At 41.5% G+C, this 13,832-nt stretch overlaps 1 protein-coding gene across 2 annotated transcripts; it reads left to right on the plus strand.

Annotated features, from left to right (window-relative positions):
• The first annotated feature begins 2,777 nt into the window (after window positions 1–2,777).
• Window positions 2,778–5,691, plus strand: LOC111853510 (relaxin-3 receptor 1-like). 2 transcript variants are annotated; one of them, XM_023830478.1, is made up of 2 exons: window positions 2,778–2,874; window positions 4,174–5,691. In XM_023830478.1, the coding sequence occupies exon 2, from the start codon at window positions 4,320–4,322 to the stop codon at window positions 5,556–5,558; it is 1,239 nt and encodes a 412-aa protein (XP_023686246.1). In that variant the 5' UTR covers window positions 2,778–2,874; window positions 4,174–4,319; the 3' UTR covers window positions 5,559–5,691. The 2 variants fall into 2 exon arrangements, with proteins under 2 accessions (XP_023686246.1, XP_023686247.1); XM_023830479.1 differs by having other exon boundaries at window positions 4,201–5,691.
• The last annotated feature ends 8,141 nt before the right edge of the window (window positions 5,692–13,832 follow it).

Below are 13,832 nucleotides of genomic sequence, written 5' to 3' on the forward strand. Positions count from 1 at the left end.
CCCTTGTCGCACTTTGTGTCACTGGTCTTAAAGTAATTATGTTCACCAGATGTGCACGATTATATTCCCCAACAATAAATTTAGTCGAGTGGAGGGGGGTTCACCCACAATAGATTTCATTGAATGAAAATACCTCAATATAACTAAAATTTTATTACAAATTTTTAATATTTACAAATTTTATTACTTTTATTACAAGCCAACCTTACACCCTCACCTCACCAAAAAGCATGACATGATGAAAATCAATCAAATAGTTTTTGAGTTATTGTCTTAGCTAGGGTTGGGGTAATTCTGGAATGCATTCGTCAATTCCAATCCAAATCAGAAAATGGAACTGGGGTTGGAATTTAAATCTCCCTGAAATTCGAATTCAATTCCAATTCTGTTTTCAATAGTTTTTTTTCCAATCCCAACTCCAGTTCCATTTCCTGATTTGGACTGGAATTGATGAATGCTTTCCGGAATGGCCCCAACCCTGGTCTTAGCATCTATGACAGTGGTGTACCAGTCCCAAAACCATTTGTACTTTCTGTCAAGTGAATGCAATAACTAAAAATGGCAAAGTTATAGGTAAAGCTTACTGGTCTTGAGTGAATCCACATGCATTGTGACATCACCCTCTGTAATTACAGCAGGGGGTTAATTTGGTCTGTGAGCTGTGAATTTTGTTTATTGCGGAGTTGATCCCTGTCATTTGTTACAATAGATATTCAGAGATATATGATGTGTTTTAGGAATATTTCATCATCAAAATAATGAAGCCTATTTTATTTGATTTCTATTAAATAAAATATACAGAATGAAAAGGCTTAGACAGGGAATTTCAAATAAAGAGCATACTACATACTGTCATGCCCCGATCGTCCGCTCCTCTCGTGTGCCACGCCCCCTCATTAACCCCATGTAGATTCCCCGTGTTTACCAGCTGTTCCCGATAGTTGTCATTAGTTCATTGTATTTAGTCCGCGTTTCCGTTTGTTTCCCCAGTCCGGTCATTGTAATGTCATCCCGTGTGTTGCCTGTTCCTTGTGTTGCTGCTCTTATTAAACCCCGTGTTTGCCCCGACTTTGACTTCCTGCGCCTTTTCTACACCCCGTGCGCCGTCCCAGCGTGACACATACTACATACTACATACTTCTCATCTTGTGTTTTTTGTGCAGCTCAGGGAGCTGCCAATTCAGCTTTGTTGGGCTGACGTGTATAATAATAATAATAAAGAACCAAATTGAATTGAATCCAATTGGGAACAAAGCAAGCCATTAAGAGGAATTCTGGGAATTCCCCGTAGTTCCTGCCTTGAATTAAGGCTCCCTGCATGATTAGCGATTACAGAAGCGCAGCCATCATGTCTGTAGATGATCCCCCAACTGTCATAGTGACGTATCACATGCCATCAGGTAAAACACAACCCAGGATGGGCAACATGCACTGAAGGCCTAGAACATGTGGCTCCCTTTACCACAATGTCCTCATTTGTTTCTTTTTATTGAAAAGGCAGATAAGTCTAATCTGAGCAATAATCACTCTGCTCGTCCACCGGGCTCATCCTTCCGTTCCTTCCATTTGTAATCTAATCATGCCCATTCATTGCCGATGACCTTTCCAATATTAACAGAAAGCCCCACAATAAAGAGGCACGATGCTGCACTTCGTCTGTATGCGTATGTATTTGTCTGTGTAATCGGATAAAAACCTGGTCCAGACACAGTTATAGGTAATTAAAAATACAACGATTGGCTTTTTATTCACTTGAACTGGATTTATGCACTCCTACCAGGGTGTGAGTTGTTGAGGATAAGTTTCCTTTCCTGTTAAATAGACAGGTTACCGCGGTAATTACCGTGCGCCCGGACTCGGAAGAGGGATTTACTTTTTGGTAAAAGTTGACGGGGCGTTGTTTTTATTCCAGGTGTTTGCTGTGCAACCATATATTTTAATGTAAAATGTCTCATTTTGAAAAGCCCTTAATGTTTATACGACGTTATACTGTTAAATACTGAATTCTCTCCTCTTAAATCAATCACTACACAAAGCGGCTTATCCCGCGCAAATAAAACTATAACCCACCTAAATTCAACCCTCAAAAATACCAAATAAAATCATAAAAGCATAAAATAATAATTGGTTTAAAGTCTCGATATTTCTCTTCACTTATTGTTCAGATGAAACAATGTAATTTCTCTGGTTTTGTGTGGCAAACTTAAAGAGGTGGGCGCTGTATTTAAAATTGTGCCGAATCCTTTTTGGTGCTTTTTTTGCTTATGCCATTCTATATTTTACATGCTCATCTATCCATCCATCTGCTGACCGCTACACCTGGTCCTGGTCTAACCCGGGCAGTATAGGGTAAAATGCTGGGGTGCACCGCTCCATCGCGGGGCTATAATATACTCTCAGTTCCTTTAATAAAGTTCTATGTGTCCTATAGCTCTGCAGTTAAATAAGCAAGTTACGCAGCCTACTTTTTGTTTTTAACAGCAAATGAGCCAAATCAATGCAGAAACATATGATCCGAAATGAGATAAAAATAACTTAATGTATATAAACAAAGCCCATCACAGAACCGATTTTAACTTTAACGTTTACATCTGTATTAAATATTATATATCACGTTATAAATAATTTTAAATGGCTCAAAACACCTAAATGACTCCAAATTCAGGTGAAATTATCCTAGAAGATGTGCATGTTATTGAATGTCATGAGGGTTATGAGGGAGGAGACAGAGGAAACAGCAGATAAAAGTCCAGGACTCGCCGTCCCCGCGAAGTTCGGTCAGCGCCGCCTCCGGTCCTCACGGCTCGCGCGCCAGCGAAGAGCCCGCACGCACCGAGGGAGTGTTTCCTTTCTGAACTTATAAATCAGTTACCGGTAAGATAGTCTTTTCTGGTTTAAGGAAGCGAGGCTTTATCTATAGCTTTTAAATTGTTCGTTTGACTTTTCTATATATGTATCATGTTGTTTGACTCATTACAAACCTTAAGTACTTTTAAACATTGATGATTTTCATTTTTAAATTGAGATTACATTTATATTGCCTGATCTTCAGTTATCAGGCAAAACTTTATTAGTTGCCTATAGCAGTTCCTGGCCTTCGATTAAACTGTAGGCTATATCATCGCGATGTGTTTCATTAGGCTATAGGGTATTATACTGTAGCATAGTTACACTAGCTGCCGGCGGAACCAGTTAATTTGGGATCCGCACATATTCGTGATAACTTTTATACTGGAGTTCATATTAACTGAAAATTGTCTAATGAAATGACATTTAAGGAGAAACATTTAAACATCGGTGTCATCTTTTAGCGACTTATAATAGCCTAAGTTTATATTATATGTACAATAAAGCAACACATAAAGAGAACTCCTACAAACAATCGTAATATTAATATTTAGCTGTGATTATTAAACTTCACCCCACTAGGACTGAGAGTTCATTCAGTCTGGGTGTGCAGCGCGTGCTTGTTCTTCCTTTGCTTGTTTGAGTTTCCGCTGGGTATTCCTGCTCTCTCCCACAGTCCAAAAAGACGGTTGTTTGAAGTGAAATCTCTATATTGTTATTTCATTAAATGCTTTTATCTATCTATCCATCCGTATTAGATTTGCTTATTCGGTACATTAACAGTGAGTGTAACGCTTACATTTTATTATGTTTTGGACTATGGGGGTAAAGCAGACCTGTAATACATGGAAGAACCTGCAAGCTCTTGGCAGAGCTGGCTGGAATTCAAGCCCTCTGTGATGCAACAGGCTGCACCATCCTTAAATACCATCAGCTGGATTGAGATTTGGATTGTAATTATCTTAATACACAGCTTTAGTTATCAAAGTGTATTAATTAGATAATCCAAGTTCCAGGTGTTAACCTGTGGTGTGCTTTGCGCAGGGGCGTACATTATGGGGGGGGGGGGGGGCGATGTACGCCCTCCAATAATCAAAACCAGCCAATACACCCCCTGGACCTCCTTAAATGGGTGGAGACCTCAGCCTCCCCAATAGTCCACCCAAAGTCATGTCCTTGGCTCAGCTATGCACATGCTCTGTGATAATGAACCTCACCCTGCATTCTGTGAGATTTGGAAAGAATTGTGTTTTTTTTTTTTTAGTTTATATGCTGCCTTTGGCTAAGATCGTCTCATACGTCTGTTGTTCTGTTTCTGTAATACAGAATGATGCATTTTCACGCTCACTGCAGGTGACCTGCATCAAACCAGCTAACAAGTTACAAATGTCCCATCCTGCATCAAAGAAGTGCTCTATTGATGAATATCCAGTAGAAAACAACTACAGTAGGTCAGGACTGTGACTCGGCTCATGATGTCGGACTCTGACTACCAGAGGTTGATACAGTTTAACAAGACCTTCCACCACTGCTATGTGGATCCCTCCTGCAATCACATGCAGCTTATATACCACAACGTGACTGAAGTCGACAACCTGAATCTCCCTGGAGATGGTTCTCCATTCCTCCGCACCACCATTTCCCTGGTGTACTGTGCCGTTTGTGCAATGGGCCTTGTGGGTAACGCCCTGGTGCTGTTCCTCCTCCACTCCAGTAGGAGCACCAGCAAGACCACCATCAACTTCTTTGTCTTCAACCTGGCTGTCACTGACCTCCTCCTTTCTATGGTCTTGCCATTCTGGGCGACAGATGTAGCTCTGGACTACAGCTGGCCGTTCGGCTGGTGCATGTGCAAGGTGGTGTCATTCTTAACCTCGCTGAATGTCTACGCCAGCGTCTTCTTCCTGACCGCCATGAGTGTAACGCGCTGCTGCTCAGTGGCCACTGCCCTCAAACCAGTCAAACCAGTATGCCAGAGGATGTGCACAGTGAGGCTGATGACAAGCCTGATCTGGTTGGGGGCGCTGCTGTCAGCGACCCCCAGTGCCGTGTTTGCAGAAGTATCTGCAGTGGGGGTGGACCAGGCCTGTCTCCTCCGCTTTCCTCAGGGCACTTTCTGGTTGGCCGTTCACCAACTACAGAGAGTAGTGCTGGGTTTTCTGATCCCATACATAGTAATCGCTCTCTCCTACATCCTCCTTCTGCGTTTCCTTTGCAAACAGCCTCTCACTGGCGCTAACCACCTTCGGCAAGCCAAAGTGTCTCGGTCAGTCGTGGTGGTGGTCTTGTCATTCTGCACCTGCTGGTTCCCTAACAACATCATCACTTCCTGGGGTGTCCTGATCAAGCTGGACCTTGTGGAGTTGAGTAAATCCTACTACTTAACTCACACCTACATCTTTCCTCTGGCCACCTGTCTGGCTCACATCAACAGCTGCCTGAACCCAGTCATCTACTGCTTGATGAGGAAGGAGTACCGCAAGGGGCTTAGCCACCTCCTCTGGAAGTCCAGCTTCTCAACTTTCTCCAAGGCCTGTCTTTCGGCTGTAAGATACAGTCATGTCAAGGTCCAGGAGGACAATTTTGCAGCCCCATGCAACACAGTGGAGAGCCAGACTGCTACATCATACTCCAAGAAGCTTGCACAAGCCTGCATGACACTCTCCATCGCCCACGGCCAAAAAAGCTCTTCCCCACTGGACAACTCATAAGCTTCCTTTCTGACAAAGCAAGTTTATTGTACTGTGTTAGTTTGATGCTTTAAAATATATGCACATCATATACACATTATTTCATGCAATGTCCAAACCAATAATAAATCAATAAAATTTAAAATTTTCGAAACCAGAATCCGGAATTGAATTTTTGTGGTTCGGGTGGACTTAAATTTAAGACTTTAATGGCATCAAATACAACACAGAATTAACTCTTACACTGGAGTAGGTTTTCCCCACAGTAACAAATTCATGCACATCACGCGCGCTGAAGCTAGCTTAAAGCCGGTAAGCCCCTCGCCTCCCATCCCTCAATATTCAATTTTGTAATGAGAAGCAAAATGTTAAAGCAAGTAGGAAGTGCCCAGACTTTTAATGAATCTTTATTTTGACTCAAGCAATGAATTATAACACATATAACAGTCACCACAGGCCAAAAATGCAAAAATCATTGTCAGATTCCCAAATTAAAGTTTTGATACATTGCAGGATATTATTTCTTAAAAGGGAAATGTTCTAGTTGCAGTACTAACCTGTTGGTGCAGCGCATTATAATCAGAATGCAGAATATTTGTCTGCAGTATTACTGGGGCGACAGCAGGCTTGAATTGACTTACCTGGACTGTATCTAACGTCAATGTGTCTTGACTGCAGGAGCTGGACAAAGATTGTCTGCAAAAACAAAAGCAGTATCAAACACTCAAAAAGATTTTATAAGCTTTGGTTTCAGGAAGGAAATTGATTTGCACATCTGTCAGACTTTTGCTAATGTGTATAAGGAAAAAGTATAGATGTGCCCAATTTCATGTTGTTAATGTTAATATTTTCGTGTAGTGTTAATTGGCTTTCTTTGCCATGTCTGAAAATAAAAACCATAAGATTATTAATAATCCTGTAACATTGTTATGCATTTACTATTTAGCATTTTTTTGTAAATATCTGTAAATATACAGTTGTGAGAAAAAATTAAGAGGTCACAGCACAATTTTTCAGGTCTATAAGATTCTAACGGGTCTGGATGCTGTTCAGCCAAATGACTATTTCAATATTAGTCTAAATACTAGAACTCGTGGCCATAAGTGGAAATTAGCGGGAGAACATTTTAAAACAAATTTGAGGAAGCACTTCTTTACACAGCGTGTAGTTAGAGTATGGAATAGTCTTCCTGCTAGTGTAGCGGAAGCTAAAACCCTGGGTTCCTTTAAATCAGAGCTAGACAAGATTTTAACAACTATGAGCTATTAGTTAAGTTCTCCCCAAACGAGCTTGACGGGCCGAATGGCCTCCTCTCGTTTGTAAATTTCTTATGTTCTTATGTTCTTATGTTTTTGTTTCACTCATTTCTCAATTTATGAGTGTACTTCTGTGAATGTATATATATATACTGTATATATACATATTGCAAACTAAAGCCTGGTTTTTCCCCTGTTTCTCGTTAATGAAGGGCTTCTTCCTTGCTTTAAGGAAGTACTGCTTCAAGAAGCCTGATACAATCTGTCCTAGCAGTGCACTTCACACCTGCACTTAATGCTTCCCATTCTTTTTGAAGGTCACTTGATGTCATCCTCTGATTCATGAGAACCTGTCGGATAAGTCACCTGTCATCTCTGGCATCAGAAAGTCGGTTCCGACCTTTACTCAGCTTTTTTTTTGGTCGTTCCCAGTGTCTCCTGCTTCACCTTATTCTTGTGCACTGCTGTATTAGAAATTTTGAACCTGGAAGCAACCTGGTGCTCAGCTGAACCAGGATTAAACCAGGATTTTAAAATGCCGATTTGTTTAATAATATAGATTAGTCTTTTAATTTTTTCCACAGCTATACATGTCAAATATTGTGCTATGTGTTAACTTTTTATGCAAATAAACTTTAGATTCTATAGCCTATGAGAAATGCATGGTGGTCACTCATTGGCTGGCTTGGCCTTTCTATCCCACAATCCTCTGAACTCGTGAAAAGGACCTGGAAGAGAACAGCGTACAGTCAGTGTCGGTACCAACAAGCATAAAGAATGTCTCAAGAGGGTTTGCATCATGGCCAGTCATGTGGTTTTCTACCCCATTCCAGCCGATAATTGAAAAAATGGTATTCATGTCAGACTGCTGTGTGTGCTGTAGGCATTGACCTTGCGACACAGAGCATGAATTAAGTTTTTGCTAATAATTTAATTAAAAATAAAATTAGCCTAACAGAAAAATAACTGTTCCTTCATTCACAAACGTCCTAAGCGCAGCTCCTAAGCTCCCTGAAGCTGCTGAATGTTTGAAATATATCATATATAATCCTTTACAGTCTACACTTTAAACTTTGGTAGCCTGCAGGGGAAGATGAAAAATTTCACCAAAAAGCATTGAAAAATGGCTCATTAGGTTAACATTATGTAAATATGTACATACACACACAGACGTACACGCACACACACACACAGCAAGAAATCAGGACTGGCATTTTTAAGTGAGAAACAGCCTTGCAGCTTTTTCTCTCCCTCCTGTTAACTACACATGGGTCTCGAAACTATCATAACAGCAACAACTTCTGTGCTCAGAAGCATCTAGCAGATTGGCGATTCCTTATAGTGACATTTCTATTGGTTGCATAAGGCTACAAAAGTGTTATAGAAACTTAATTAGCATGAGGCTATTTAACGTGCGTGGCGTTAGCTTAATTGCGGTTTTGTTTAACCAACTATGGAAACAGGAGGCAAAGCACTATAATTGTAGCTTCTGTCTCGTTTACTCAGGGCTCCTTGGTTCCAGGATTGTCAGTGACATATGGAAACGATAAAATGGGACAACAGTCAGAAGATGGATGATTCTATCATAGTCGGTGTAAAACAAAGGTTCTGTCCACTTAACTTTCCAATTTCCTGCCCAGTATGGAGTGGCACGATGACAGTAAATATGGTTTGAAAGGAAAATTAGTCCTCGTCTAAGCATACATGAGCAGGTAATTATAGCGTTGTTTCCTATATTTTTCTTCCGACAGCACAGAAACAGACGGTGCCGTCTGCCGTTGGACAGCTGACTGTTTTCTTCTGATTCCCTGATAAAACCTTGCAGATCCAGGCTACCCAGCCCGGGTGCCTGCAGACCTTTCTGCTGTACATTTGTTACCCCTAAACTTAGGAGGCCAGACCAAAATTCGGGGATTATAGTGCTACTGTTACTTAGCATTTGGCCGCTTTTATAAACCAGAACTCATAAGGATAAAAGATAATTCACAGATTCCAGTTCGTCATAATGAGCTGGGCTATCAACCACAATATAGCCCATTACATGATGTCTTTACTTTGTACCTTGCCGTTTAAGATATTAATTTCTATGACTTAAGATAGTAATTTTTGGGAATTTTGTATAAGTACCATGTGTAATGTAACATATCTCCACATACACCGATGTAATAAGCTGCTTTATTTTTACAGAATAAAGGAGTCCTGGACAGATGTAGCACAAAATGCTACAAATTTACTTAGCTGCTTGTTTCAGGGAGGCCATATGGCCTCGTTTCCACACATTTCTGAGAAACATCTCTTCCGTTAGGATTCCCGAGACCCATGCAAGCAGATGTGTGCTTGCTGTACTCCTGAGAATATAGCTGCTATTTGTTTGGTGGGAGAACTGGATCAGGCCGGATCACGTCTCGCTTTAGCCAGCTTGCTTGACGTGAGGCCTGGAATGAATCTTCATATCCGTCAGATTTAGAGACACAAGCAGGCACCGCTTACTAGCATAATAATAATCATATGAATTGTTCAACATCAATTCAGCATCAGTTCAAAGTACCAGTCAGCATTACACGGTGTTCTGTGTCGCTTACATTGAAGCACACAATGCTGGAAAAAATTTCATTCTTTTCATTTGTTTTGGTGATTTTTTTTCAGAGGTTCAGATATTCTGCACACGACCAGGTGTCCTTCAGTAGAAACGAACAACACAATCACTGCGTATTTACTGGGCTGTCCGTGCCTCGCACCAAGCTCCGTGTGGCGTGTGGATAAGGCGTCTTTATGCTGTAAAGTGCCACTCTGAAAAAAAGGAGCGTTCGCTCAGTTCAAAGGGCAGATGTTTCCAACCTGTTCTGCTAGCTTTACGGGGGGGGGGGGGTGGGGGGGGTGGAGTAAAATGCCAGATCTGACTGCAGAAGCTGCCACATCAAGAGGCTTCAGGATCCGCTGCAGTGTTTTGGTGCAGGAAGCCGCAAGGTGATGACAGATCCAAAGCAGAAGGTGCGCAGGAGCAGAGATGATGCAGTCTGTTCCCTTCAGTGACCTATCATCCACCCCAACCCGCCACCCCCAAACCTCCACCCCCTTGGCGCCAGTCTGATCCAATAACCCATGCTTTTCAAATTCCCATCAGCTCCATCAACAAGCACACAAGTCTACAAACAACTATGGTTTCTTGGATTCAATTAGGCCCAGTGCTAATTAAATAGACCAGATTTGCCCCATATCTTTTTTTTCCGTTGGCTATTAGTAGCAGGCTGACAAGCGTCAGGCGGGGAGGTAAGTGACTGCCACGACTCCAGCTTTCGTTCCTGGTTTCATAGCAACAATAACATCTCATTTACAGATGATGGAGAATCTGCTCCAGTGTCTGAAAACTGCACGCCCATTAATCACATGGGCATTAATCGCCAGGACCACCTGTACTGTCTTGTACTCGTTCGACACACGAGCAGCTGTCCTTGGGATCTGCACAGGACCAGATGGGAGCCCCGGCTGGACTCTGTGACCTGTGAGAAGCTTCAGGTTTAGAAGAAGTTGGGCTCCATTTGTTACGAATAGATGCATATTTGAGGTGCGCTTAATGCCACAGAGGCATCCTGACATTTGGCAGGCTCCTCGGTGAATTCACACCAGTCTGTCTATGCTACAGCTACTGCACAAGCACGGGGAGCAAATGTCCAGCCTACGGGATTCATGGGTAATTATTTCAAATGGCTTCCATCCCTACTGGCAGCTCCAGCATATGTAATGATGCTTTTTGTGATTTTCCATTTGCACAATATCCCATCTTGCTCTCCTCTCAGACATAAGCACACAAACAGGTGAGAGCAAAGCTTGGGGTCCAACCGCAGGCACAGCTATTTATCCAGCAGCCCTGGAGTATTTTCCGGGGCTTAAGGGCCTTGATCAAGGGCCCGACAGTCATGTGGCTATTCTGCCGACCTGAGATTTGAACCAGCCGCCAAGAAATAGTTGCATGTTGCCACATTTCAGAAATGCCATTCAAATAGACATAAGTAGTTATATCTCAATCATCAACTACTGCTCCACTTCCATAGCATGGATCATTACCCTGGTCTTTGGGATTATTATTTATCATTTGAGTAATGCACCGTAATGGAAAACACTTAATGCTGGCTCATCTCTGGATCTGGAATATTAATTAATGGGCCTTGATTGAGTTGTTGATTGAATTCTGCCTGTATGTATCACATAGAGGCCTCAAAAGAGATCCCACAATACCAGCCTGGCAGCCCAGTGCTGGAGCAGAATTTCACTCTTCAACCATCTGAGGACTTTAACTGGATTCATTATTTCCATAACTGAATGTGACATTGACCAGGATAAGTGGTTAGAAGATAGATGGATGATTTATGGATTTTTGGATGCAGCGTGTGGGGCAGCATGGAGGTTTTTGTGGGGCGTGATGTCGTGGCACAACTCCAGCGTTAGGGGTGTGAATCCTGCCTCCACTCTGATCGTGTGGGCTTTCTCCCAAAGACATCACGTTAGGTTAACTGGTGTCTCTAAATCGCCCGCTGTGTGTGTATGTACCCTGAAACCCTGGCATCCCATACAGGATGTGTCACTACCCTGTGTTGCCTGGAACAGACTCCGAGCCCCAGCCGCCATAGATGATTGGATGGATGCATAATATTGAAATCGCAGTAAAAAAACTGTCAGAAACTTGTCACTGCAGTGGAGCTGATTATGGATATTCTCTGTTTTGATAAGGTCATATTTTATAATTACTGTGTAATTTTTGCACTTAAAGTTTTATATTGTACAACATTTGCTTTTTGTGTAGTTGTTCAAGGAGACATACAAGATTCAATGACAATGTTTTTTGGATTACATGTACATTTAAAAGTGAATTTGTTAAGGTTTTTAGCAGAGGGGATTATTTTGATTGAAAGATTTTTTTTTCTCCCACATTGACTTTTAGTGAATAGGTTATTAATGGATTATTAATAATTTTGTTAAGAATGATACCACAATATTCGTAACGTTTATAACTAGTGTTCTAATATGGTTAAATCTTTTTTGCAGTGATACGTCCAATAGTGATATTTACCAAATAAATGTCTACATCTAGTGGTCTAAATTAAAAATACATACATTTTGGTTCTGTCTTTTTTACATTTCAGTTTTCACTTTTACTTGTGTTTTTTTGTTATTACTTTACATATTAAAATACAGTTATCTTATAAGGTTAGAACGTAAGCAACAAACATACGGATCGCTTAAAATTGTAGTGTTTCTTTAATGAAATTACAGTTCTCATTTTCAACGAGGGATAGACGCCTTAATAGCACCAAAAACACAGCTATACACCGTAAAACGCACAGCCCAAGACCGCCAGCGTTCAATTTGCTGACGATCATTTATGTCTGAAACCACAGCCATGATAACTAGTGAAGAAGAATGGATTACAGCTAAAGGGTGAAAGCACGTTTTATGAGACTGTGGCCACATGCGAGGTTGATGTGCGCCGTATGGCGGAGACAGAGGCAGGAGGTATTATCAAAAGTAGGCCTCTGTTTGATTATTAATTACGCAAGGCAGTAAAAAAGTAGGCATGTTATATAATCAGATAATTGTATGACTATGACGATATTAATATTGGAGGACTGTTGATTTGCTAGTTACCCCAGCTATGCAGGATGTACACAGTACAGTTATTAAAAGTACACGACATATACACTCACCTAAAGGATTATTAGGAACACCATACTAATACGGTGTTTGACCCCCTTTCGCCTTCAGAACTGCCTTAATTCTACGTGGCATTGATTCAACAAGGTGCTGAAAGCATTCTTTAGAAATGTTGGCCCATATTGATAGGATAGCATCTTGCAGTTGATGGAGATTTGTGGGATGCACATCCAGGGCACGAAGCTCCCGTTCCACCACATCCCAAAGATGCTCTATTGGGTTGAGATCTGGTGACTATGGGGGCCATTTTAGTACAGTGAACTCATTGTCATGTTCAAGAAACCAATTTGAAATGATTCGAGCTTTGTGACATGGTGCATTATCCTGCTGGAAGTAGCCATCAGAGGATGGGTACATGGTGGTCATAAAGGGATGGACATGGTCAGAAACAATGCTCAGGTAGGCCGTGGCATTTAAACGATGCCCAATTGGCACTAAGGGGCCTAAAGTGTGCCAAGAAAACATCCCCCATACCATTACACCACCACCACCAGCCTGCACAGTGGTAACAAGGCATGATGGATCCATGTTCTTATTCTATTTACGCCAAATTCTGACTCTACAGAAATCTCAACAGAAATCGAGACTCATCAGACCAGGCAACATTTTTCCAGTCTTCAACTGTCCAATTTTGGTGAGCTCGTGCAAATTGTAGCCTCTTTTTCCTATTTGTAGTGGAGATGAGTGGTACCCGGTGGGGTCTTCTGCTGTAGTAGCCCATCCGCCTCAAGGTTGTGCGTGTTGTGGCTTCACAAATGCTTTGCTGCATACCTCGGTTGTAACGAGTGGTTATTTCAGTCAAAGTTGCTCTTCTATCAGCTTGAATCAGTCGGCCCATTCTCCTCTGACCTCTAGCATCAACAAGGCATTTTCGCCCACAGGACTGCCGCATACTGGATGTTTTTCCCTTTGCACACCATTCTTTGTAAACCCTAGAAATGGTTGTGCGTGGAAATCCCAGTAACTGAGCAGATTGTGAAATACTCAGACCGGCCCGTCTGGCACCAACAACCATGCCACACTCAAAATTGCTTAAATCACCTTTCTTTCCCATTCTGACATTCAGTTTGGAGTTCAGGAGATTGTCTTAACCAGGACCACACCCCTAAATGCATTGAAGCAACTGCCATGTGATTGGTTGATTAGATAATTGCATTAATGAGAAATTGAACAGGTGTTCCTAATAATCCTTTAGGTGAGTGTATATTAAAAACTGAGACTTTTTTCGTCTGCAAATGACCAAAGGTTTGGGATTTACAGAATCAATACATTTAAATCATTTAAACTTAATTACATTTTAATATATATAGATACTGACACATCTCACCAA

Source organism: Paramormyrops kingsleyae, chromosome 23, assembly GCF_048594095.1.
Source record: "Paramormyrops kingsleyae isolate MSU_618 chromosome 23, PKINGS_0.4, whole genome shotgun sequence".
NCBI classification, from domain to species: Eukaryota; Metazoa; Chordata; class Actinopteri; order Osteoglossiformes; family Mormyridae; genus Paramormyrops; species Paramormyrops kingsleyae.